Below are 27152 nucleotides of genomic sequence, written 5' to 3'. Positions count from 1 at the left end.
GGCAGTATGTTTTAAACAGCAGCAACTTGATATTATTATTGACTGTTGTTTACGAGAGCTGTGACCACAGATCTGTCCACATTTCTAATTCCTCGCTATGGGTTGTTTCCCATTCAAGTCAACCTCCGTGTATATTGCTGCCTCAGCCCATGCAAACATTCATTTTGAGGTCTGGCCGAACAAGGATGCAGTGGATTCCAGCTGATGTGGACAATACTGAGAGTTGTCTCTACATCAGCAGAAAACTGCAAATGAAAGCTTTAATCTAGCTGAAATGAAGTACAAAGTAGGGGCTCTTCCTTAAAGGAAAAAGGGAAACCCACCAAACTGGACCCCTGCCACTTAATTATAATCAAAATCTTGAATTGTATCTGGAAACAAAGGATGAGCTGGTACAAATAGTGGAAGGGTATGGCAGAACATCTTTCACACAACTGTATCTCAGCTTGTTTCAAATGCAAAGCAGAGGAATTATTCATTGACACAGCTGAAGCCAGAGTCAAGAGAGTATGAGAAATTTAATGGTATGGGTCTGTCCCCAAATCAGAAAATTATGCTCTGTCATTACAGGCTCTTGAGACTTTAACATTATGTTTTCTAGGCTGTATTCTACTTTTGTATCCTGGATCAAAAGAAAAATTATCCTAGCCCAGCATCCTTGTTCTGGAAGTGGCTAGCCAGAGAGAAAAATGGGACCATTATAGTTCTCTGATTCATTTCCCCATCTTCACATTACTTTTTGAACTCTGAACTTTCAGCTGTTAAGCATACTGTGACAGACCTCTTTAGAACCTGTATTCTTAACTGTAAATTTTTGTATACTTTAAGCTTATCACATGGTAATTGTTTGTGTTAGACAGTGAATAATAGCAAGCTGTCTGTCTGTCCGTCCATCCACTCTATGACAAATTTTTTAGATCTCTCCAATATCTCCTTTTATCAGTGTCAATTCCTGAGCCAGAAAAATCCTTCCATTTCTCTGTCTCTCCCTTCCTGTTTCTCAGCAGTTGATCATTCTTCCTTGCTCTTCTTTGTATTTTTCTTGCTGCTGGACACAGAGCTCTACCTGTTTTAAAATCCTTCCTGAGTGTTAGTTCAGAGTGTGTTTACAGTTGAGGTTATTTTAACTGTTTTCCATCTGCATCCCTTTGCAAACATCAACACCGATTTTCCCCTGCAATTCCTTTGGCTTTTTGATGGTGTGAAATTCCTTGTTAGCTTTCATTTTTACAATTATGAATAGCACAATATCACCAGCAACTCAGCAGTACAACAACCCCCTACTGTGAACTATTACAAATCGACAACAACCTGCTGCATTCGCTGACTCCAAACATCCATAAGAACACACAAGGATGTGATCCTCCGCTCTGTGCAAGAAGTGCTAGCTTTGAGGAAATAAATAAAACAGTCTTACCTTTCCAAGAGGCACATTGACATCAAGGCCAAAGAATAAAGGCAAGAGAGAAGAACAAGAATAGAAACAGAAACTGCAGAAGAAAAATAAGACTGTGTAAAAATGAAAGGTAATGGCATTATAAGCATCAGAATTATTTTTGCACTCTGTAGAACAGTTAGAACATTTATTCATTCAGAAAACACTGTTATTTCCCTCATTACATCTCTAAGTACCACACCACCTTCCAGGCTTAGAAAACAGATGCCAATAATTTTGGTGATGGATTACAATTGGCACCACACTGAAAGCCTTAGGTGTAACTGTCACATCATGGCACCCCATGGGCTGACAAGTCATAAAGCTGGATATCAAAAATAGCACGCAGAGTATTTTTAAGCGTGCTAAAAAGCAGTGGCTGCAATCCATGCTAGAAATAGCCTGGATATATAAATATGTATATGGACACATGTACATAAGCTTATAGGTACGTACACACACACCTCTAACAGTCACCATTACATGTTTAACGATGTAGTGTAGCATTTTAAGGTTAAAATCTGTATCTAGTGACAGAAACTGAAAAGAAAGGACTGTGGACCACCACCAACAGGTGCAGCTGACAGAGAGAACTGGATCACTACTTTCAAAACCAAGTTCATCGCTGTGCTTCAGAAGCATAACAGAACCAACCTTTTCCTCCAGATCCTTAATTTGTCTCTTCTGGATGTCAGTTTTATCTTCTAAATCTCGGATCCTCTGGAAATCAGAAAAGAAAGCATCTACACGAAATTCTGAGTATATCTGTCCCACTGTACAAGTAGCTTAATGTTCCAAGTGCCGAAAGTCTAGAAATCAACAAAGCCACTTCTGTGGCAGAGATAATCTTGTGTCCTACTGTGACTCCATCCACTCATCCCGCCAAACCACCACAGCTTTACCATGCGTGCAACTGCTTAGAACATGATCCTGCACATATGCAACTGCATCCTTAAATGCTGGAAATTAGTATCAATGATTAATGTCATCTCAGACAGAATTCTAGATGAAAACTTTAGGCTACAATTTTAAAACTCGAAATATACCAAAACAATCTTGCACAAGCTCGTATCACGTGTGCTTGTATGCACGGAAAAAAAGTATGAGAATTCAAAAAGCTACGTGCCAGGCTCCCTCGTGGCCTAGAGCTTGCCTAGATTTGAGCTCAGATTGTGTTCTTACACAGAAAGGCTGAATAGATACCACATGTGTGTGGTTCCTTCTTCTTACCTGATGAGCCTGCTGGAGCAGCTCCATCCTCTCCTGAAGAATCTGGCAATCATATTCTCTGCTTTTCCTCAGCATCTGACGTCTTAGCTTTTCTACTGCTGTCCGCAGCTCTTCCTGCTGTTTTTCAGTGAGTAGTTCCCCAAACTTTATCACTGTTTCTTGCTGCAAAGCATTGTACAAGGTGGCTTCAAGCTCCTGGATCCTCTGGTTGATGCAATACCAAAAGTCAATTAGAGTTGAAACATGGTTTAAACCACATTGGGAACTGGGGGATGGGTGGCAGATTCAGGCCCCTGCATGAGAGGCAGTCCCTGTGCTGAAGTGAGCAAAACTGTGAAAAACTGAACTCAGAAAACAGTTCCATGTTCTGAAAAAAAAAGGATAGGATCTTTCATTTTTAAAATATTTTAATATTAATTTTCACTGAAATCCTTCACTTTTACTCTTTTTTATGGAGTTACAGAGATAGAGTTGGATAGAATTTTCAAATCTGAAGTGTAAATTATTTCACCAATTCTAAAATTTCCACCTATAGCTCTAAAAAACTCCAGCTGGATAAGTTGACATTAATGAGCAATATCTGCCTTAGACTGACAAGAGTTTCAGACTTCAGGAGATGTGCCTTTTAATGACATGAAAAGGCAAGATACTGTGTTGAAGCTGTGCAGATTGCATGCTAGTTTATCAGAATAATGAGGAAAAAATAAATTTAAAAAAACCAAAACAGTACTAACAAAAAAGCAAAAATCTCTCCTCCTGATTCAACAAGAGTCTGTGTGCTATTGCAGAGTTGCCAGTATGTGCTGCAGAATTTCCTTTGTACATACCATGTATGCTTGGTCAAGAGCTTGCTTCCTGTAGTCTAATTCTTCCTCCAAATAACCTTTTATTTTGCAAAATTGCTCCTACAATGAAGGATCATTTGGACAGAAAAACAAATTAGTTACTCCAAATACTTCAGAAAATTTTATCAGATCATTTTCAGATCTCTAATTCAGCAGGATGAGGAGACTGGTTTTCGACTGATGCTTGGCAGAGTTATTAATACCTGACTCAGCTAGAAAAGAAAGAAGGGCAAATAGCTGTAGATGGCTCTAGTAGGTAAATACATCTGATCTACATGGAACTAAATCCATCCTCTCTGTTGGCTTCAGTGGTATTGCTTGGCATTTCAGTAGTGAAATTTACAGTCTTCTGTATGATTTTTCTAAAGATACTTCCTCTGGCATCAGGAATTACTCTCTTTGTGCCTCCTCTTATTTTGGAAGAGGTGTAAAAGTGGACTAAACTGAAGAGGAACTAACTAGACATTCACATTCCTTGGGGGCAGCTGCTGTGCTTTAACTGATCAATCCACCTTAAGATGAACAGACTTAAGTACAGACATCCCACAGGAACAAAACACAAGCTACTACAGCTGTCTAATTCTTGCAGTTCTGTTTGTTCATCTTGTAGGCTACTGCCATCACCTAGAATAAGAACAGGGTAAGGTACTAACTTTACTTAGTATGAAACGAAAGCCAACAGCGTTTTTATTCAATTCAATCATTTCTCACATGCTGGTCCTGAATAAAATGTAATACAGCAGCTGATGTTTGGGCTGTGAATCTTATGAGACAAATAATGCATGCCTCTCTGAAAATTATTGAGAAACCTTTGAACCCTCTGTACTTATTAATAAACAGTCATCCTCATAGAAAGAGAGGAATTTTTTTGATTTTTACTATTTCTGTTACTGTTATTCTGCTGTTGCATGCAAACTGGACCAGGAACAATTTTATGGATTCACCAATAATCAGAGAAATGCTGCATAGTTCATTTGCCAATAGACTTTCCTAGTTATTTTTTGGCACATCAAGTAAGAGTGACACAGTGTCCCTAAAATGTGGAATAAGGAAAGTTTTCTTACCATATCACTTTCCAGTTCCATCATCTTCTGATGCAGAGCAGCTTCAGCTCCCTCAATCTGCTGGATCCACTGGAGAGAAGACAATGAGACCTGTAACCTGCTGTGTTTTCTAGCACACAAGCAGTGGCAAGTGGGATATCTACAGCATGTTGTTAGCCTGTTTTTAGCAGCCTATTGCTAGTGCTGGGCTCATCTTGAGGCTGCTTGTGACAGAGGCAGCCAGGATGTCTGCAGGGAGCACTTGGCAGGGAAGCAGCAAGAGGATTACCACTGCTGGCTCACTGGAAGATGGAAAAGCACACATGCCCTTGGATGGGCAAGGAACCCATTTCACCCCACGGATAAAAGCCCACAATGGGCCTACAGCGTCTCAAAAATAGCTTAGTTGGCTTTATGGCAGTTCTGTTTGCAGAGGAGGCACTGTTGAACAGAGTCCTTGGAAACTGTCACATTGAAAAAACCGTGTGCTGCATTTGAGCCTTAGAAAGCAATTTTAACCGACCTCCACTTTCTTAATTTCTGAAACAAGGAATGTAGACACATACTTTCAATGAAATTTTGGCATACAGATCCCTTTGGAAGCTTTAGAAATCTCAGAACTGTAAATCCCAAACTTTATCTAATTACAGCTTAAAATTTTGATGATTTCTCATTCAGTTTTCAATTGCAAGTTTTGTTTCACATTATTTTTGTATTTGTAATTTTTTCTACTGCACAGCTTGGGCCACCTCAGTTTGGTATTTTTGCTGCTGCAGCAAGGTGCTTGGGACTGCGCTGACAAAGTTTATTTTATTTGGGGAATCACTCCCAACACTAGAAAGTTTAACAATATTGATGACAACAACAGGGCAGAAAATGTGTTAGATGAGGCTTTAGATAACACATGAGACAGGCAAGCACACGATTTACCTTTTCTGCCAAGGACAATACCGTGGAAGCCTGAATTATGGCCACTTGTTCTTCATTCCTTAAATTCTGCCAAGAGAAAGACAGGAAAGAGGAAAATTGGCAGCAGTTTCCTGCATGAATAAAGACAATCCAGCCAACAAAACAGGCCCACAGTTTTCAGAGGATCTCTGTAGTACTGAGTATTCAGTTTCCATTGAAATAATCTGTTAACATATTAAGAAGACCACTACTTTTGCCTTTCTACATGATACAGATTAACTGTATCATTCATTCCATTACACCTTAAGAGGAATGTAAACTAAAATCAGAACCATTTGTTTGTCTTCATGCTAGTTTTATAAAGCTGAATTTCCATTAAAGCTTTTGTAAAAATAGTACTGATTTACATCAGCATGTGAACAGACAATAATGATCCTTTGTTTTTATTTCTTATAAACTTTTTAAAGACATATCTAATGTTGGCCAGAGATACAGAATCTCTTTTATGTGGGCAGCTATGTGCTCTAAGCCACAGGGAAATGGATAATTCTTGCCTATTTATGAAACTGTTAAAAAGAATCCTAGTCCCGATGAAGAGTGGTTTACTCAGACTTTCAAACTCATTCACGTGGTTTCCTGAGTGAATGGGGTGCAGCTGGGCCCAGTCTCAAATACTGGTCGTCTTTGGACATTCTTCCCAGTCTGCTAAACCACATGTAACAGATGCATAATTTAACACATATCTTGGAAAACAGACATAATTATACACATCACTCACTGCACCATACAAAACGCAGCTTGTGAAGAGAAAAGACCTCCCATTTCAACTTACCCCATTATCACCTAGGATGTCTAACTGCTTTATAAGGTCTGGGATGCTGACATCCTGCAAAAAGAGAGTAAGGTGTAAAGGCATGGCATGCACCTTTTATCAAGGCTGCAATGTCCATCTAGCCTGTGAAACACATAGAAGTAATCTATTTAGTTTTATCCTATGGAAATTGATTTCAGTTGCCTTTCAACCAGATTTTATCATTATGGTGAGAATTTTGAGTCTAATTGAACTGTGTCTGTCACCACACCCTTACATTAGACTCAATTTAAATACCTGAAGTTTAGTGGAGTTATTTGTAATGGATTATATGGGCGGCACCCACCACTCCTGTAGGGAGAAGCGCTGCTTTAAACAACTGACCTACCTTAACCCCTTCCTTCATGCAGTAGATTTGTAGAGCACTCACACCATCTGAGAACGGGTGAATCTGGAGATTAAATGGTGGGGACCGCCTCTCTCTTTCCTGCAAATAAATTGAAAATACGCTAGAGAATCTATTAAAGTGAAGGAGATGCACACAGAAAATGCCATAGCTGCTGTTTATATCATGCGTGACTTGCAAATCCTAGCCCCTCATTTTACAAGTCAGGGAAAGAAACATCTAGACCTAGTCTGAAAAAGTGAGCCAAGTGGGACAGGATCCTAAACCCAAGGTAACTGTTTAACAGGAGATTATTTACGTCAATTATAAAATTATGTCAATTTGCAAACTGGCTGTGGAAAGGCTGTCACCTAGCTGAGAGTCAAGTGATTTGCTTTATGAAGTGTTGAACAATTATACATCATTGTAAATATTCCCTTTAGAAAGGGGTGTTTGACTTTAGACTATTGGGAGACTCCGATCACACATTTTCCTCATCCCGGTATGCTGTACATTCTAACATCTGTGGAAAACAACATGTTCAAAAAAACTGATCAACTTAGCTCTTTATACACTTTTATTGCTTAAAATTTACAAATATTTGTCCAAAACTATAAATAGTTTTAAAGGACCAGAGACAAAAAAAAAAAAAAAAAATTGAAGATGCTATTTCTCATTCATCTCAGATACTCAGGCAAGCATGGAAGTGAAGATTAAACTTCACTTTCTCACACATTTTTGGTTTCTGAACATGCAATTCACTTGATCAGTTCAGCTCCCTGCCATATGGAAACACACCTGTCAGGTAAAACTGTGGGACAATTCTTTGAGTAAGGGGCAAGTCTGACACAGCAATAATTTATGAGACCCAGGAAAGGCTCTGTGGCAAATGTATTTGGCCTTGGATGGCAATGGAAAAGAACAAATAAAAAATAGACCAGCTTAGAGTGGGGAAGAGAGCAGGTGAAGTTTTGGTTGACTGGCACTCCAAAGAAGAACCTGTGACTAGAGGCACTCTGGGAAGAGGGAGCCTGAGGTCCTGCAGAGGCTTCTGAAGCTCCTGCATCAGTGTCACCTGAGAGACTATTCATACCCACAATAGGTCACCGGAGAGCTGCTCAACAGGGAACGTGTCCAGTGCCCACAAAAGGAACAGCACTTGCACATCAGCAGACAGGCTTCTCCAAGTATTAGAAAAATCATGCCCACAGGCATGGCAACTGAGAGGCACACTCATGTTTAACCAGCTAAGCTTACCTGTGCACACTGAGCACCTGGCTCAGGGAGAAGTGAACCAGCTGGGTATGGTGCTCACTATTTACTATTGCTATCCACAGCATCAGAGCTGAAATACTTCAGCTCAATTAAAAATGCTGGGCCTGCTTTGTTACTCTGTGTTATTACTACAACACTTGTGTAAACCCTTGATTAAAGCTGATGTCCAGCGCAAGTGCAGTCATTTGATTTTCTACCAGCTCTACTGCAAGAAGCGCATCCATCACCTCCAGCTCGAGGTTGCGGAACTCCAGCAGCTCATTCTGGTCTCGCGCATCCTGCAGCTCCTGTTGCAGACGGTTGTTTTCTGCTTCCGTTTTCTCTATCTAACAGAAATATGTTAATTCATGACCCGTGTGACTGTTACAAGAACCACAAAGTATTTGGTGAGTGGTATTTGAGATGGCACAGGCTGTGCAAAATCTAAACCCTTAAGATCTCTCACAGGATTCAGACAACCCTTCAGAGCGAACATGCAAACCTTTGGAGCTTACCTTGTCTAAAAGCTCTTGGTTCCTCTTAATGAAAAGCTGCTTGTCTTCCACCCAGTGTGAGTCCTGTTGGATGAAGCAGTAGCATTACGGAATAATCAAATTCCGTGAGGCTGGGAACATTTATTGAAAATTGGAGCCACAATATTCAGGCTTTCACATCCTACAGGAACAAGCTGTCTTTCACAGAACAACAACATTTTAAGTTTACCAAGACATAGCAAGGCTTCCAAACTTGCCAGATCTGCCTGTTTACTGACTAGCAACATTACATCTCATTGAAGTTTACACTGAAATTGTGCTAGGTATTTTGTAAGCAGAGCAGGTAAGATACAAAATAGGGGAAAAAAAATCACACCAGAATTACTTACTTGCCCTTTCTGAGCCAAAGTTTTCTCCAGATCTTCTATTTTGGCTTTATACCTCTGGACTTCAGCTTGAAGTTGCTCCTGAGCCTGTTGAAGTCAGACATCCCATTAAAGAGTATCAAAACCAGCAAGGTGACTGGTATTAAAAGCAAACCAAAACAGCAGAGCCTGGGTTCATGCTGACAATTCCACAGAGTGAGCAACCATTAGAAAGATTCTGACTCAGTGATGTTTTGTACCACCCCGTAGACTGGCACACAATCCCTAAATTACCTAAATCCCCAAATTACAAAAAAAGTGCTTAGTAGATCAGAGTGGCAATAGGTAGTGGGAAGAGGCAATTTTAGCTGCCAAGAAGGTTTTCAAGAGCTGACTCAACTAGGTGCTGAACAAACTGATATGATCTCACAGCTGACTGCTCTGAGCAGGAATTTGGGCTGGAGACTGCCTGAGGTGCCTTCCAGCCTGAATGATTCTATAATTTTATTAGAGGGACAACATTTTTAGCCTTGGAAGGTTTACTGTAGCCTGCGTAACATTAAAACTTGAATATAATTTCCATTTCTTTGTTAGAAACATTCAGATGTTCCCAAAGTTGGTGCAACGTGTGGCTTTGTGAAAACCCACAGGCCTTCATTTGCCTTTAAAATCCAACCCCATCACATCGCGGCAAATGATGAGAAAACCCTTGTGATTCTGTGTCAGGCTGCAGAGCTGTCTGCTTTGGCATGCCTGCCTGACTGCAGGTTCAGGTGGAGGACAGCTTCCTGTAAACTGAACGATTGTGTCCATTCTTAACAGTCACTCTCTTTAAAAATGTACTCAGTAAACAAGTGAGCAGACATTTCTCAGTGTTCCGGATGCTGTGTGTAGCTCCATTCCGTGTCCCTTTGAGGGGTTTCTTGTCCTGACACCAACGAAATACTGTTACTCTCAAACAATTACTGACCCTGGCTTCTCTTTCAGCATCGATGACCCCTCCTGTCTGTTCCTGCAGCAGTGCATACGCTCTCTGCAGGGCCTGGTACTCCTTTGTCAGCTGTCGAAACCGCAGCTCTGACTCTTCTGCTGCTAAACCCTGAAGAATAAGAAGGGACATGTATGAGCCATTGAGAAAAAGCACTGCCAAAGCAAAGAATGCAAATGTGATTTGTTAAGCACAGCAGCTGGTTTACAGTTGGTCTTGACTCAAATAGCTTTTTGGATCACAGTGAGTTTGCTGTGATCTGAAGGTAAAAAAATGGGGAGATTATACAGCATTTATATCACAGTATCAGCTGAGCTGGAAGGGACCTACAAGAATCACTGAGTCCAACTCTTGGCCCTGCAAAGCACCATCCCCAAGAGTCACTGAGTGTTGTCCAAACACTTCTTGAACTCTGTCAAGCTTGGTGCTGTGACCACTTCCCTGGGGAGACCGTTCCAGAGCCCAACCATTCTTTGGGTGAAGAAGCTTTTTCTAATATCCAACCTAAACCTCCCCTGATACAACTTCAGGCCATTCCCTCAGGCCCTCTCACTGGTCACCACAGAGAAGAGATCAGTGTCTGTCCCCCCTCCTCCCCTCATGAGGAAGATGTAGACTGCAGTGAGATCTCCCCTCAGTCTCTTCTCCAGGCTGAGTAGACCAAGAGACCACAGCTTCCCCTCAAACAGCTTCCCCTCAAAGGCCTTCACCATCACTGCCGTTCTCCTTTGATGGCTCTGTAACAATTTAATGTTTTTCTTATATTGTGGCACCCAAAACTATTGTGTCCTTGCACACAATCTTTCAGGTGAGGCCACCACAGAGCAGAGCAGGACGATCCCCTCCCTTGACTGGCTGCCAGTGCTGGGCCTGATGCCCCCCCAGACATGGGTGGCCCCCCTGGCTGCCAGGGCACTGCTGACTCATTCAACTTTCTGTCAGACCCCGGGTCCCTTTCCAGGTGCTGCTTTCCAGCATCTCATTCCCCAGTTCATCTGTAGCTCCAGGGCTGCCCCGTGCCAGGTGCAGAATCTGGCTCTTTCCCCTGTTGAATTTCATCTGGCTGGTGATGGCCCAGCCCTCTGATTTGTCGAGGTATCTCTGCAGGGCCTCCCTGCCTTCGAGGGAGTCAAACAGCTCTCCCTCTTTTGTATCATCTGACAACTTGCCCAGTATCCCTTCTGTCCTGTGTCCAAGTAATTTATGATGAAACTGAAGAGCACAGGGCCTCAGATGCAGCCCTGCAAAACCCCACTAGTGACAGGTCACCAGTATGTCATCCCATTCCCTATAACCCTTTAATATGTCTTTAAAGTAAAAGAAATTTGATAGGTTTGTTTCCTTGAAAGGGGAGAGGGAAAAAATCGCCTCAAATTGCAGGTTAGTCATAGCTATAGACTCTACGGACTAGACTGTGGAAGGAGGTCTCAGCATTTCAGTATATGAGTAAGCAAAATTAAGGTCAAACTTAAGAAGTACTTATAACTCAGTATGCACTATAAAAACCTAAGTGTTCTTGAGAGCCTGACCACTTGTTTCAAAAGTCATTGTCTCTTGAAAACCTGTAACTTGTCTGTGGAAAGAGTCAGATCTTACCTCATCCAGATCGTCATCTGGGGTTGCTGGTGTCCTGTCTGTTCTATATGAGGCCACAGAGGATGTTTCAGAGTCCATAGAATCATCATCATACCCAAAAACTGTATCCACCACATGTCTCTGTAGAAGGAAAAACATGATTTCTGAACCTTCACGTAAACTTGTAGCATGTGTTTTGGAGAGGGGCAGAGGGGGGAGTTGCTAGTTACTTAAAAGATGAAGTGTGAAAAATGAACAATGGGCTACCCCTGCAATTACCATCTTCAAATAAACTCAAAGGAAACCCACTGAAGATTGTGTCTTGTGCCGGTGGAGAATAAGTTTGTTGAATAATTTTTCTGAGGGTCTGTCTCAGTCTAATTGTAAAACATAATGTGAGCAGCAACATGCTAGAGGAAAAGTCTCTGCCCTTGCAGGATGGCAGGAGACTTGTTTGTTAACCACAAAGCTTTTCAGAAGACATTTATCAACATGCAGATTTAGTGTGCAAAGGAGTGTCCTTCCATAAGGAGCTGCAAACACAAGTAGAATAGGCAGCTCTCCTTCTTCTCTCACAGACACTGCTGATACTTTTAAAGTCTAGGTGCTTCTCTTGCTGATATTGCTGTTGGACCATGTGAGTGAAAGCTATGCTAATACAAAACTACCGTGGAGGAACTTTTATTGCATCTTTCCAGGATTACAGTAACTGCCACATGTAATGAACAATTGCTCATGCTCCACAGTTTGGCTGTATGCCTGACACCTCGCTACTGCCAATCCCATAGCTAAATAAAATCAAATGAAAACTGAGATATGTCCAGTGAAGACACAGATGCTTGACCCTGCAGGCTTGGTTTCAGGGTACAGATTTGAGCATTTAAATACTTGACTTATGGATAATTCTGAAGACAAACTGACTGACAAGCAATTAAGATGCACTTCTTCTTAGCAACATCTTTCACTTTGCTGACAGGCTAAAACCTCCTAAACCTGGAGTTTCAATCACACAAAAAACATGTACCAAAGATATCAGTTACCTTTTGCATATGTCGTAATTTTTGCTCATTGTGCTATCAAGTGAAGACAATTGTCATATTCTCCAGTGTTATAATCTCTAGTTTAGAAATAAAATTTACTGATGAAAATACTATTCAATCCTTGTTGAGTCTGCTGTACACCACTTCATGACCCACACAAAAACAATGTGAAGACACAGCTAGGATTTAGTGGTCTGAAATTCCCAGTGTGTAGACAGAGCTGCGTTACTTTCACAGAATATGGCTGATGCACCAAGGGATGTCCTTGGAGGACTGAGTACAACCAAGCAACCAGTATTTCCACTTTTTGGAGGTGGGACATAGACATTGCAAAGTCATGCTTCACATCTAGCTGATAAAGGGGCTATGCGAACCGCTCCTAACTACTCAGCTCTAAAACTGTTCTAAATTATACCAGCTTTGGACTCAATTCAGGTACAAAGATTAATCAAAGACATGTGGGACTGAGCAGGAGAGAATGACACAGTATCTCAGGCAGAAATTTCCACTTGAAGAACAGAGATGCACAAGGATTCAGCTTTAGCCCATACATGCTTTGAAAAATACATCACAGAGAAAAATGGGGAAGTCTCTGATAAGGTAAACACCTCTCAGCATAACAGACCCTGAAACCAATACTTATGGAAACCAAATGGAATGACAATTATTACTACTGGGAGGGAGGGCAGGGGAAGGACAACTGATGGGACAGGAGCCCCATTCTGCTGCACACCCTTAAGAGAATTTCAAAGTGGATTTAAAAGCTCTCCCAAAGTAAGGAATTTATAAACATGATCACTAAACCAGACTGTTATAATCCATGAAGCTCCCTTTAATCAGATTGCTAAAGTGTGTTTTCCTACACAGCCTACTTGAACACTGCAAATGAGAAACAATTTTTCATCTTACCTTGATTGGTTTTGAGCTCCTTTTATGCTTTCTCCGACGAATGAGTTTCTCCCTGTCCTGGAAAGAATAAAAAGTTACTCTCTCTTCTTTGCAGCTGTTAGATATACAAATATACAGAGGAAATAAATAACAGAACTTCCCGCGACACCCTCCATATGTTCAAACAGGAATCTGATTCCAGGTAGAAGGGAGAATTCATATCCAAATCTGTATGTGTGTCAGCTGAAAATCACCTGAAAAAAGCCCTTGCCCATTTGCCCTGAGCAGCTGTCAAACAACTGGAGCTGATGGATTGCCCTCTAAAATCACTGGGAGGCCTGGTGCATGGGTTTGGACATTGTACAGGGGCTGCCTTCCCTGATGAGGAGATGCTGCCTCTGTTTCAAAGTCATTAAACGATGGGAGTGTTGATCTCACCATTCCTAGCAATGTCTCAGAAAAGACAACAGCCTGTTTTGTAATCTTTCTCCTTCTCCTCAGCATCATAATGCAAAGTCTGCTGGCAAAGGAATTGTCAGCATTAAATGACAGAAGAACTGGAAAGCCACTGTCTAGCTGTACACGCTTTTCCAGCACATGATACTGTTGCAGCAGCCCTCTTGTTAGAAGGTAGAAATGAGCCGAGACACAGAGTTCTTGGTATTACAGCATGAAAAGGGTCCTGGTTTATTCCTCTTTACAGCTCAGCCATCCTGACTCCAACCATTCACTGACTCTGGCTACAGTCAGCTCCTGCTGGAGGTTTCCCTTGCAGCCTCAGATTGCTAGCTATTTCCTGCTAAACTCTGACTGCAGGTATCAGTTTGCACACTCTGAATGCACACTTTACCCAGCGAGACTATGACTGCAGGCTCTAACAACAGGCTCTAACTGCAGACCCAAGCTGACATCACAGCAGTGATCCTCTCTCCTCAGGATCCTCCTTCTTCATGGTCCTCACATTCACGATCGTCCATAATAATCCTCCCTTTTATCACACTGATCTTTATTGGATATAGCTGTCACTCATCAGGGGCGAGGCTGAATTGGGTAATTAACAGAGCTGTTACTTACCAGGGGCAAGGTCACCTCTATTCCCTTCCCTACATGATAGGGCACTGTGGGCCTGCCTCTTGTTAAGGAAACTTTTTAAGCATGACTTAGTAATAATGGTAAAACTCCTCGGCACAGCCCTGTCCTGTGAACATGCAGGTACCTTCCTAAGCTCCACAGTTCTTAGTCTGCATTCCTTTCTGGTGCTCAGTTCACAGTGTTACGCTTAGAGTTGTAGGGGCTGATGTCCCACTACAAATTCAGTAAACTGCACACATGCACACCTACAGCTAAACATGTGCAGATGTTAAAAGCAGGTAAGGTATTAATTCTCAGACCTCAGTTATAAGAAGAAATACTGTCAGTGGTAAACTATACACAGCAATCATTCCTAATTTCCTTGTGCTCTGGACATACCCTTGTTAACTCATCAATTATGTTCTGCTGTTCTATGACCTGAAGCTTTAAAAATTCAGTTTCTTGTTCTTCATTAGCCTGATCCAGGTCATTGAGAGATCTCAATTTCTTTAGAGGAGGATGTGATGTTATTTTTTCTCTCTAAGAATAAAAGATAAAAGAGATAAAATAAGAATTCAGCAATTAAAAGACCATCTTTCAGTTAAAAACTAAACATCACCTTTCATTTAAGCTATACAGACCTTTAAATATGCTTCAGCTACACCTTTTTTATTAATGCCCATCAGCGCTTCTTAACAATAAAGTAGCACAGCAAGGCTGAGTTCTTCAACCAGAACAACAGAGTTTTATCTATTTAGTTATCATGTGGCAATACAGCCTCTACAGCCCTTAAAGCTCACACACCACAGCTCTTCCTTGGCCACACATCAAGATGCCCCCACATGTGGTAAACAGAGTTGAATCTGTCCAGTGGGCAGGCAAACAGTATCTACTCTCATGACCCCGTGTCCTTACCGATATTCAATGTAGAACCACACACAGTGAGGCAATGGACATGCTTTACTCATGTGAAAGACCCGCATCCAGTGACACCAGGAGGAAAGGCAAAAACTGTGGTAACAGATCTATTTTAACCACAGGTCAATATCCTGCCTGCTCCTGAGCATACATGGGAAAGGAGATGGCTAAAATCTGTGGGAATTACTCTAGCCAGCCACAGCCTGTCAACTGTCATGATTTGGGCATCCATAGCGTGAAGAGCAGACGTCAGGGAGCTAACTTAGCACGCATAGCTAAGCTTAGCTGTGTCCACAGATATGCACCAGTGGTGCTGCCTGCTGACGCCTCACGCATGCAGATTCCTGAGTCCTTTCTCTTTGCCGTGGGAGACCCCAAGGGACTGTGATATGCACTGCCACAGCTGTGGAAGAATAATTCTGACCCATGACACCTGCCGTAAGTTTATGTGTCTTCTAGGCATGGGTAAATTGCAGTCTTTAAGAGGATTAACCGTGTAACACTGAAGTCTTTTCTGTGGGACAAGAACGTGAATCTGATCATCCCTGTCTGACCAGCAAGAAAGCTGCTCCCATTGCAGGGCACTTAGCCTGCTCAGGACAGTGGCTACTACAAGTCAGGGCAAGGTCCATGAACACCCTTGGCAAGGGAAGTCATCTCAGTCTGCCAGCTTACATCTGGCAACCCAGAACATCCACCTCCTTTTTCATTAATGCCAAAACAACAGCAGTGCATGTGTAGGAACATAGGGCCCACAAGCAGATTGATAAGCAAGGCAACCCCATCTGAAAGATATGCAGACCGAACTGCTTTGACCCCACTTCATATGGCTGTGACACGGAAAATGTATAGCTCTAACCAAATTTAAACACCACCGTGCTCTCTTCCCCAGACCCACCTACCATGCGTATGTTTATGGACAGATTCTATGTACTTAGTGCCATACCAGAAGTTATCAGCTCTAAAAAGAACGTGTACATGATGCAAGAACATCATTTTGGCTGAAAACATCACTCTTAACAGCTTCCTTTTTGAATTCCAGATGAAAAATAGCACAGTAGGACATGCTTCAATGATATAACTTTTTTTCCTCTTTCTTTTTTTTTTGGAAACAATTGAAACTCAATATTCTAACTTTGAGAATAAAGACTGTGGTTATGCATTCATGTAAATATATAATGCCCATGTATGCAAAATACACAATGTTATGGCATGTAAATCTATAATAATACAGACCAAACCATGGCTATATCTTAACAATAGTATTACACATTACATACAATGCATATTCTCTATTTATATACATCATGCACTATGCAGATGTGGCCACCAACACACAGATCATCCAGTAATCCTCACTTTGCTCTTCAGTACCAACCATTTCTATATTTTCTTTAGTGACTGCTTTGAGTTTGTCTTCCATGCGCTGCAAAGACTGCATAAGTTCATCATTTCTCTTCGTGAGGCACTTGTTCTTTTCCAGAAGAGGTTTACATTGTTTCTCAGCTTCTCGGACACGCTTCAACTGGATTGATGACAGCAATTAGTAATTGTCATGGGAGACATATGAACATACTTGCAATTTGCAATCTTGACACCTATTTTGCAATTATGACATAAAGAACATTGAAGCTGGCTAAACTGATATGAAAGGAGTGCATTAAGATTTATAGCTCAGGAATAAAAAAAAAAATCATCAAGAGTTGAATTTATACCCTCATCCTTCATCAGAGAAGTTAGGAATATAAACAGGTTAAATAGCCAGGGTCCTGATTCAACACACAGGTATCACCACAAGGTAGAAAATCAGATAAAGGGATCAATTCACAGTTGTTAATTCTTCCTAGACTCAGTACTTAACTATTTTCAACTTGGTCAAATACTGGACTACAGACCTTACAGACATCATTTAATTTACAAGGTAAGTCTCACCGTGCACAAGGTAGGTCACCAAGCACATGCTGTGTGCTCGAAAGGAGGGAACAGAAGCATTCACACAATGCTCCGAGCCTTGCTGCCTCGACCTCCGCTGTGATTTTGTACTCATGTAACTTCAATTATTGTTTAATTCTAGGACAAAAAGTCCTCCTCAGCCTCGTGAGTGATGGGCCCGATGGATGGCCAAGGCATATTCATCATCAGCTTTATCCTTGGATCCTCCCCCTTTGCCTCTCCCCATGGCTCTCTACCTGCCAGTGCAGAAGCTCACATACCAGCTCATTCCGTTCGTCAACAAGCAACGTGTTCCGGTCCTCCAGCTTCCGTATGGTGGCATTCAGCTCTGCTATCCTCTTCTGGTTCCTGCGCAGGTCCTGGGCGTGGGCAGCAATGTCACACAGTTACTGATTCTCTTCAAAATACATGCTTGGGAAAAGAATCCTTGAAAAACACACACCAGTCAACTTAAGCTGTCATCATCAACAAATTATCTTTAGGGACCTTTACAGTACTGAATATGTTGGAAAATATATATATATATATATATTTAGGAGGAAGTATCTGGCTTGGGGGATACTTGAATTGAAAATTTTAAGCCATTTCAAAAGCTTAAGAGAAAACAACCAAACAGATGATAATTTTTTATGACAGAGATGAAAAGGCTAAAAGATTCTAATTTTCATTGCCTTTTCCTATAGATTGCTTCTATTTGCTGAGCCACTACCTCAGGTGAAAAAGTCAGGACAACCCTTTCTGTATCAATTACATTTACTTTCTTATTCCTCATTTTTATATATGTAAATATGCTTTTATATATGCATTGGTTGTGTAAACATCTTCCATTTAGTCATACAGTGGGTGACCTGCATGCTTTGTGAATGACACCCAAGGGCTGTCTGTGGGAAGACAGACAAACGAGGATCTGCTAAGTCTCACAGATTTTCCATGCCCAGTCTTCTCCTTGTCCCTCCCTGCTCACACACCTACTTCTATCTGGTTTTGAGGATGCATGTTATCCAGGTAGTTAGGTTCATCGATGGTTCTTTGCAAGGGGCACTGATTATTTAAGATGTGTTGTATTTGTGAATAGGACGACTGATGAAAACCAGCAGTACAAAGCTTTGTCCAACTAGCATGCCCTCCGAAAGCTCTATGGACATTAACTTGTCTGTAGTGAATGAGTGGGATTGTTTTCCCAGGGCCTGGGAAGGTATGGCAGCAAGAAACACACATCCATGCTACTGTTTTGCAGGGACCAGTAAAACCTGCATACAGGGCTGCTGCAGTGCTCCGAACCATCTCCAGCCCTTCCGGGGATCTCTCTCTTGGGACTGCTCATGTTACACTCTGCCTCCTTCACCAAAAAGAGCTGTTCATCCAGAGCTTCCTTTTGCAGCTGCAGCTTCTGCACATAGCCTGTCTGTGTCTCCAGTTCTTTCTCCAATGAAAATATGATCCTGTCTTTAGCCTTGATCTCGTCCATCTGAATGAAAGAAACACCAGAACAACATTACTGCGTTAAGGCAACAGCATTTCTCCAATATGAATTGTATGATTTACTTAAGATCAGTGATCACTCCTCATATCTGCTCCACCATATTGCACCAGGCCTGTAAAACAACACAGTCTGAGCCATGCCCATAATCTGGTACAGGAGCACACTCACGGAGCATTTTGGCAACACAAGAACACACCCCTAGGATGCAGACTGTGAACTGGGGCGGGGGGGAAGGGAGGGGCTGACAGGTTAAATTCCCATTTATTTTACCTAATTGTCAATTCTTGAATTCCAGTTTTCAAGCTAAACTTTCTACCGTTACAACCAGGTCCAGCTCTACTCATGATGGCATGTCCTGGCTCTGGCCAGGACAAGGTTAATTTTTGCAGTAGCCAGGGGACCCAGAGGTTATTCTATCTCATCCCATGTCATTCTCTGGTGATGGGGAAAGGGTTCCCTTCTGGATAGCTCCATGGTAAGAACTTTGCACATAAGTCACTCTCCTCTCTCATGTATATATTTCATTGCTCTTTTCAGTAAGGTGGTCTTACTTCAATTCACGATCTTATCTTTACCTTTTGTGCCTCCAATTCTCCTCTCCAGCCCACTGCAGGGGATGGGGAGTGAGCAAGCATCAGTATGGTTTGGAAAGCCTAAGTGGGAGCACAAATTGGGAAGTTTCTAAACCACGACACAGGGAAACAATGCAACCTGCACCTTCGCTGTGTGCTTCTTTTTGTTCATTTTCCACAGTAATAACTGAAGGCTACACCAAAGCCAACCCAAAAGAAATCTATCTCCTCTCCTGCCATGGTTTATTGTGTTTAGGATACCATAACACAGGCTAGAGAAACCAAAAAACTGCAAGTGCAGATGCAAATGCTCTTTATCTAACCCTTTGCACCTTGCACGTATTAGCAAATCAGAGAGCCAAATCCTTATGGATTAGCCAATCACTCTCCTAATTTAAGCTCTTAACTGCCATCACAATGCTGATCTATTTATTCCTGACAAATGACAGTGAGAAATTTGTAATACTTTTTCAAAGTCAGTTGCATTGCAGAGATCTGTTATGCAGAAAAAGCTAAGAGACAAAAGGCAAACTCAGTGCAGCCTAAGAGAACACACGAACTGTTTTGATTACTGACCAGGCGTCGAATATCCCTTTCACTCTCCCATTTGATCTTGGAAATGGCTTCCTGGTGGGATTGATGCTCACTCCGAAGATCACCTGCCTTGATCTTATCGGCCTGGATCATATTGTTAAGGGCCTCATCCACCTGCTTTTTGGCAGACTTCAGTTCAGTGATTTCCTGCAGAAGCTTAAGGCGCTCGGAGTCAAACTGTTTTCTGGCCTCTTCACGAGCCTCAATGGTCAGCGCAGTCCGTACTTTATCGCTGCTCCCATCCCGCAGTGCGCACAGCGCTGACTTGAGGCGCTGGATTTCACTGTCTCGGACTTTCACCATTCTCGTCATCTCCTGCTCGTGCTGTTTGATGAGGTTCTCTCTCACAGCCTGCAGCTCCTTCATTTTCTCCTCATGCAGTTTGGCTTTTAGCTCTGTGATCTGCACGGTCTGCTTGCGTTGCTCCACTTCGCGGATACGCTTTGTTTCTTGGGTCTTCTCTCTTTCGAGTTTAGCAACCTACGTTGAGATAAAATGAAAGTCATCTGCTACCAACGTAACATTATCAAAACAAGCCCCCAGACACATCCATGTCAAATTGAGAAGGACCCTGCTGAGACCCCAGACAATCCTCCACATTCCTAAAATAAAATACAGGCCAGCTTCTGAGGCATTCATGTAGATTACATTGCCTTTCCTCAAACAAAAAACCCCGTCTTCTCCAGGTGTCCTCCCTCACACAATGATGCTACATGTACTTTTTAATATTTCCTTAGGAAATAAGACTCCATATATATAGAGTCTAAAAGCTTTTTAACCCAGCAGTCAAATCCACCAGAAAATTGGAGGGCTCAGAAATAGCAAAATTCCTACAACTTTCACATGCTGCTGCATTTGAGGGCCAGAGATTTCTCCTACTTGTAGCTCAGTAAAATGGGATCTTTTCCATGGAAGCCACAGAACATCCACAGTAAAGGTGCTAAGTTGGGAGAGAATCAGACGGCTGTTTTAGGAAAGAGTTGTGTGGTCTCTGTTGAATTCTGTGATATAATTTTACTCATGTGTTTGTCTTCTTCAGAAGACGCTTATTTAAAACCAAACCCTCACCTTAGATTTCTCCTGATGCAGCTCGATTTGAATGTCTGTAAGCTTAGTCCTGAGTTCCTCATTGGCAGCCTGCAGGGCAACAATCAGTGCCTCAGGCTTTTCGCCCTTGCTCCGTCCTTTTTTTGACATGGTTTCTTATCAGCAAGAGTCCACGTGTTTATTTCAAATATGGACTGCCATCTTTTTCTGTTCCTTTCAGAGCCAGTTAGTTCAGCAACTACTGTGTGACATTCCTTAAGGCCCTGTACTCAGCTGCTTTGGAAGCCCTGTGAGAAATAAGAGACACGATTATCTGTCAGTGGACACTGCATCTGGACAGCTCACATGCTTACAGAACACAACAGAGCGCTCCCATCTCCAAATACTGCAATCTTTGTCAGAAAACTTGCAAGGAAGATCCCAGCACAACCATGCTTCTGAACACCAGCCTGACACACTTGTGGGAATTCCACGTTTGCCCTTCTTTCTGTTCTCAAAAAAGGACACCATGCATTGAAGATAGGCATTCATTTACCACAAACATTAGTGCTGTTGGGAGTGCAGGTATTTCCTGCAGCACTTTACTCACCACTGCTCTTCCTCAGAGTGCCACAATGACAGCATCAGGACATTCTGACAGCAGCTTAATACTAAGGCTGATAGAAAAAGATCACTTGCAAGCTGTAGGCCACTTTCCCTGTCATGTTCCAGCTGTGGACTGCTGTTTGTACAACCAAGAGCATCCACAAACCTTGTTTAGGCAGAAAAGCACATGGGATTTGCCATCGTTACCACAAAGGAGGCAAAGTACAGTAACAAATTATGTATGGTGATAGTCAGTATGGAAACTGAGATGCGTTTCAGAACAAGAGGTTCTGTTTCGGCAATAATATTTTCATTCAAAGTCAGAGGAGCAATCTCAAGCACTAGAAAGTTCTCAAAATTAAGGCTGCCCCAGTTAGTTTTACATACCATAGAGGTCCAAGGAAAAATTTTAGATGTAGTCTCTGCCCCAACAATCTTAGAACTTGTTCAAATATCCTGTTCAATTACTGTGTACCAAGCACTTTCCAAAACACAGAAAAACCTGTCCCTTTTCTAACACCAGATGCTGCTGTCCATTTTGACTGCACAACATGCTTCTGTACCACAGGCATCACAGTCCTTTACTCTTAATGCATCTCCCAGCAGGCCTCGTTACAGAACATGCATACAGCTATACATTTATAGCAAGCAGAAAGACTGCTAATTATGCAACAGCTGCCCGATATGAGAACCACCAAATGCAAGAGGCATCTGAAATAGCAAATCTCATAGAAACACTTATGTGAAATAACTTTACAGGAGAACCACAGTAAAACTGGTTCCAGCCCCATAATAAGAAGTTCCAATCTTATAGAATAGATATCCAATGGCCTACCCAAGTACAGTTTAAAAAAATCATACTTGAAATATGAAAAAATGCCTGCAGCTGAAAACCACTTTACCAGTCTGTACAGTGCTAAAGTGAAAGGGAACTCTGCCATTGACTGGAACAGGAGCAGAAACGGGAGACCAACATGCCTCCCGTGGTAACTAAATCCAGAAAATGTACTTAGAGATGAGCCTGGGGACTTAGAAAAAAGAAGGAAACAGAATTCTATTAACTCCTAGAATCTTAATCAGACATACTGCCTTTCATCTTGATGAATTAATAAATTAATGTACTTACGCTTCTTCTTGCTCTTTGAACAATGCCCCATAATTTTATCAGAATGCTGCAGTGATGGGTGGGTAAGGATGAGCTGAGAATTCATAGTTCTGATCTGACTAAGAACACTTCAAAAGTGCTAAGCAGTATCCAGACTATTCATAATAATACATCTTAATTTTCTTTCCCAGGAGAGATCCAGAGAAGCACCATTTAGCCCAATTAAATTTTAAATATGAGATAATGTTCAAAGTAAAACATAACTGAACAGTTCCCTCCATTGCATAGGTGCTATCTGCTCTCAGTGTTTGTTGAAGATGGGCACAAGTACCCAACTCCCATCTCTGCTGAGTAACCTCTCTGGTTTGGATGCTTGGGCGCTCTTCAGTGTCACTCCAGCTCTCTTTACACAGACTTGAATGCTAAAAGACACACACTGTAATCATAGGTGTGTGGAATACTAGACTGGGATTCAAATGAAAATAACTTGGAATACAATAGACAAGACTGTGCAGGGCAAGCTGGAGAGAACAGAAAATACTCACTGACAGGTGTTGCATGATGAATATAATTGCACTGGAAATCAAAGTGGTGATTTGTCAGACCCAGGCACAGGACTCTGGAACACCTTGGGTTATTGTGAAAATCAAGAGCAGACTCAGCAGTCTTTCTTTTTCCAAACAGGAAGAAGGTGTCTGAGCTAAGAGATCTACGGAGTACCTTTCGATTCAAAGCAAAGGAAGGGAAACAAATGCTGCCCACACTAAGTGAAGAGTAGCTTGGCTGAATAGTTAGTATGTGCTGCTACACTGTGGCTGAACTTTGTATTTGAGAAATGTTTATTTGTGGGGTAAAGTCTACTAAGGGAAAGAGAAAGATCAAGCTTGTATTTTTGTTCCCAAATCTAGTAACACTTTATTTTCCTAATCAATATTATTTACTTCTTTGTCCTTCCAAAGACCTTGGTGTCATCAATAAATATCTGCACAACACATGAAGGTTTTCACAAAGACCCATAAGTTCACAATATAACCCTACTAACCAGAGGAGCATCTCTCCCTGAAATTGCACTGGCCCTATAGAGTCTGAAGGCATCATATTATACACCAGATCATAATTATGACTGTAAGACAAATCTGCTCTGTGTAATTCCTAAATCTCTTCCTTTCTCAGCATAAAAAAATCAGAAAGTGCTGCAGGATAGGGGGAAGGAAGAAAAGAGGTAGAATTTAAGTAGATTTCAATACAGTCTCCAAATCTAGAGCTGGTTTTTAAAAAGTCATAATTTCTGTAGTGTGAAAAAGCTTGGAAGTTAACAATTTCCCTGTCTAAAAGAAAATAAATTGAAACCCTGATATTTTTCTTTTGGAAATATTGAACGTGTCTCATTAAAATGCCCTGCTATTGCGAAATCAATACATCATTGCTGAGAATATTATTTTGACTTACACACTGCCACACTTAAAAATGAAACAGCTGTGTCAAAACCAAGTAACTCCTTCAAACCATACACTAATTAAACACACTTGAGAACAGGAGCAAAACTGTTACCTCAGTTCATACCACCTAGGAGTTTTGTCAAGATTTATTTACTAAAGCTGACATCAACTGGTTGTCTGGAAGGAAAGCTTTCACAGCATAAAGGGAAATACAATCAATAGCAGCCACTCTTTCCCTACATCCATTCTCAAGCTGACCTACACAACTGCAAGTGCAGTATTGCAAATTCGTAACCACATCATCACTGCATGCTAACTCTGGAAAAGACTCTGCCTCTGTAAGTTACTGTCTGCCCAGTCCCTTGCCAGGTTTGGATTTTGTGACCTCACTGAACCTCAGCTGGGGTTCCAAACATCACTGGTCTCTCTCTAAGTGCTAATGCTCCCCTTGAAGCAACAGTGTAAGGTGCTCAAATCTGCTCACTGTTCATACTAGTACACTCGATTCTGTGAGACTTATCAGAAAGGAAAAAGCATCAATGGTCTCAGGTCTTCCAGAGCAGGGAGGCAGTTTCAGACAACAGAAAACTGAGCAAACTGTGCAGTTCTGCCCAACTGACAAACACTTCTAACCAGTGTGTAAAAGTTAACAGCTCAGTAAACTAATACATGTAACCTGTTCTATCAACAGTGAGAAACAGGGCACATGCCAAGTTTGCTTACTTACTCCCAGTACTTGACAGTCCTCTTCCACAGAAGTCCCTATTACAAGGAAGAACATACTTCAGGAAGGATGCTAGTACAAGCACCAGCTCATCTGTCCATTTCAAGGATCAACTGATCCCCTCTAACAGAGCGTCTCTTACTGACTCCTCTGAAATCTGCAGTCCCAGGAGGAAGTTTCTGGGAATAACGTAGCACCTAAAGTACTAGGGAGCGACTATCAGGAACTTTGGAATTGTCTCATTTGTGTGATCATTTATGTTCTACTAAAGAGGAAATTGCTGCATGGGCAAAATAATTTCATTGCCAATGAACAAGGTGTGTGTAGCTAAAATTGCAATTAAAAGAAAGGGACTTTTATTTTTCTTGCCCATAGGAAGGCTCTGCCTCCATCTGAGCTCACACCAAGGGTCATACTTTAATTTCAGTTATAATTTTCTGTTTTCTGAGGGCAAGAAGAGATAGAAACACTAACTCACACATGTGTTCCTCCCAACACCTTGCTCTCAGACACTTGGTTCTGCTCAAGGAGTGGCTCTACTGTAAAGTGGATTTAGCTATGCGAACAAGCAAAAACTCTCATCTAAACTTGTTTTTCTGAGCCCAGAGCCAGCATTTCAGCTCTTGCCAAGATAACAATTAACAAGCTAATTTGGAACCCCACTGACACAACTCTCCATCAGGAAAGGGTGCTGAGAATCAGGTTAGGTAATCTTAGCATGAGGGGGTGCTCCAAATCACGACTGCTGATCCAAGCACCCTGGCTCTAGATCCCAATCCTGACTCTAGAACCAGAACACCGGAACGTGGAGCATGATGCAAGTTTCCCTTGAAGCTTTTTCACCTTCGGCAAATCCTCGTGACCTTTCTGTGCTTCACCATCCCTGCCAACAATCTGCAACAATTTTGAAAGAGGCATTTTCTATTCCCACAAAATGGTGAAAACCCCTTAGAACTAGAGGAGCAGTTCCAGTGCTTACACGCTGGAAATTCCAGTACCCAGACTGGATTCAAGCTTCTTCGTTGATCTGGTCTTAAGCAACGCTTTAGGGAAATAATGTTTCCACATAAGCTAATTCCCATTACTGCACCAACTCTGCTAGCTACAAGGGGAACACTGACCATAAAAAACTCCCTGCGCCTCCAAAATCTGTCTCATTTGCCTTAGTGGGATTTGAATGAATCCTAAATTAAGTCTTTGCTTTGGATTTTATTTACGAGCTCTTCAGGACAAATCCTAACCACCCTCTGATTTTGACTGTACAAAAATCATTGTATTGTAGTTAGATTTCTAATCAATACCGTAATAATTTCCAGGAATATTAAAATACCTTCTGAACTGAGCTCACAATATCCTTTGGATATGGGACTCTACACAAGGAATACGGGATGAATCTGCTGCTGCTAGGCTGCTCATGCTAAAATTACCATTGGCCCTTGCTCTAAAACATGAACCAAAAAAACCCTATCCAAGTAGCTGGCGACTCCATGGAAACAGTAAAAAGGGGACAGAAGCATTATTGTTACCCGCAGCAGAGCTAAGCAGATTTGTTAAAACAATATTCTAGTATTCCATGGCTAAAATACCATCTGTCTCTTTCTCGTACAGTTATTTTCCTAGAAGTTGGTGTAACAAAACGCACACTGAGAACACTAACAGTGATAAAGAAAATCCCTCCCTATCCCAAAAGGAAGTGGACGTTTTCCAGAACCAGTACTTTCCAGCACAAAATGCAAATGGATACTGACTGGAGACTCTAAACAAAGCATTTTAGTGGTTTTGTACTTGGCGCATTATTTTACGCAGGTCAATCACAATCAACCACCAGACAACATGCACCACCTGGAAGAGAAGCACTGCAATTCATGGAGTTTATCATACCGGGCTCTGCTTTATTTGATTTTAACAACCCAACAAAACCGTCTGTTATTTAACTGAAATGCATATAAACAAGAGAGGGAAAACTCACGCCCGAGATCCTTTGCCTGAAAACTCTTCCATTTCCTTCTAAGGCCCTAGGAATGATCCCCTCTTGTCTTAGAGATACCAGAGGAAGGTATCTTACATTCACTACTAACAATTGTCAGAAATTTAAGTAATTTCTCTACTTAAAGCAATAAGGTTAACTTTGGAAGTTTTTGCCATTTTTAGTTCAGCTCTTGATATAGCCAATAAATGCAGACATTGGTTTCAGAACAGATTAAAAAAATCTGCACTCTGGCCTCCCATGTCCACCTTTAACAAAACAGATCTCTACAATGAACTGTTTTCTTTTCTGAATACCTTACTTCCAACCAGGTTGCCAACTTCTCGCAATTTCTTATCAGCTTGCAGCTCAACACAGCTTCAAGAAATGTATTTTCTTCTCCCACTCTATTGCCATCAATGCCTTAAAGAAG

General features: G+C 41.6%; 1 protein-coding gene across 1 annotated transcript in view; it reads right to left on the bottom strand.

Moving 5' to 3' along the window:
* JAKMIP2 (janus kinase and microtubule interacting protein 2) overlaps positions 1 to 27152 on the bottom strand; it is a 40789-nt gene that overhangs the window by 7170 nt on the left and 6467 nt on the right. The window contains exons 2-21 of the mRNA XM_066197329.1: positions 20922 to 21187; positions 19836 to 20333; positions 18463 to 18672; positions 17465 to 17563; positions 16630 to 16776; positions 14733 to 14873; positions 13284 to 13340; positions 11356 to 11475; positions 9742 to 9870; positions 8796 to 8879; positions 8428 to 8490; positions 8161 to 8259; positions 6662 to 6760; positions 6295 to 6348; positions 5484 to 5549; positions 4575 to 4643; positions 3493 to 3570; positions 2666 to 2869; positions 2090 to 2155; positions 1418 to 1490 (exon numbers count right to left, since the gene is read on the bottom strand). Of these exons, the coding sequence (XP_066053426.1) occupies positions 1440 to 1490; positions 2090 to 2155; positions 2666 to 2869; positions 3493 to 3570; positions 4575 to 4643; positions 5484 to 5549; positions 6295 to 6348; positions 6662 to 6760; positions 8161 to 8259; positions 8428 to 8490; positions 8796 to 8879; positions 9742 to 9870; positions 11356 to 11475; positions 13284 to 13340; positions 14733 to 14873; positions 16630 to 16776; positions 17465 to 17563; positions 18463 to 18672; positions 19836 to 20333; positions 20922 to 21050 (2463 nt within the window). The 5' untranslated portion in view covers positions 21051 to 21187 and the 3' untranslated portion in view covers positions 1418 to 1439. The remainder of the gene's footprint in view (positions 1 to 1417; positions 1491 to 2089; positions 2156 to 2665; positions 2870 to 3492; positions 3571 to 4574; positions 4644 to 5483; positions 5550 to 6294; positions 6349 to 6661; positions 6761 to 8160; positions 8260 to 8427; positions 8491 to 8795; positions 8880 to 9741; positions 9871 to 11355; positions 11476 to 13283; positions 13341 to 14732; positions 14874 to 16629; positions 16777 to 17464; positions 17564 to 18462; positions 18673 to 19835; positions 20334 to 20921; positions 21188 to 27152) is intronic.

This window comes from Chamaea fasciata, unplaced genomic scaffold, assembly GCF_029207755.1.
Source record: "Chamaea fasciata isolate MVZ Bird 193981 ecotype frontalis unplaced genomic scaffold, bChaFas1.0.hap1 SCAF_15, whole genome shotgun sequence".
Taxonomy (NCBI): domain Eukaryota; kingdom Metazoa; phylum Chordata; class Aves; order Passeriformes; family Sylviidae; genus Chamaea; species Chamaea fasciata.
The sequence above is the reverse complement of the archived record's forward strand: the minus strand, read 5'-3'. Positions and strand labels throughout refer to the sequence as shown.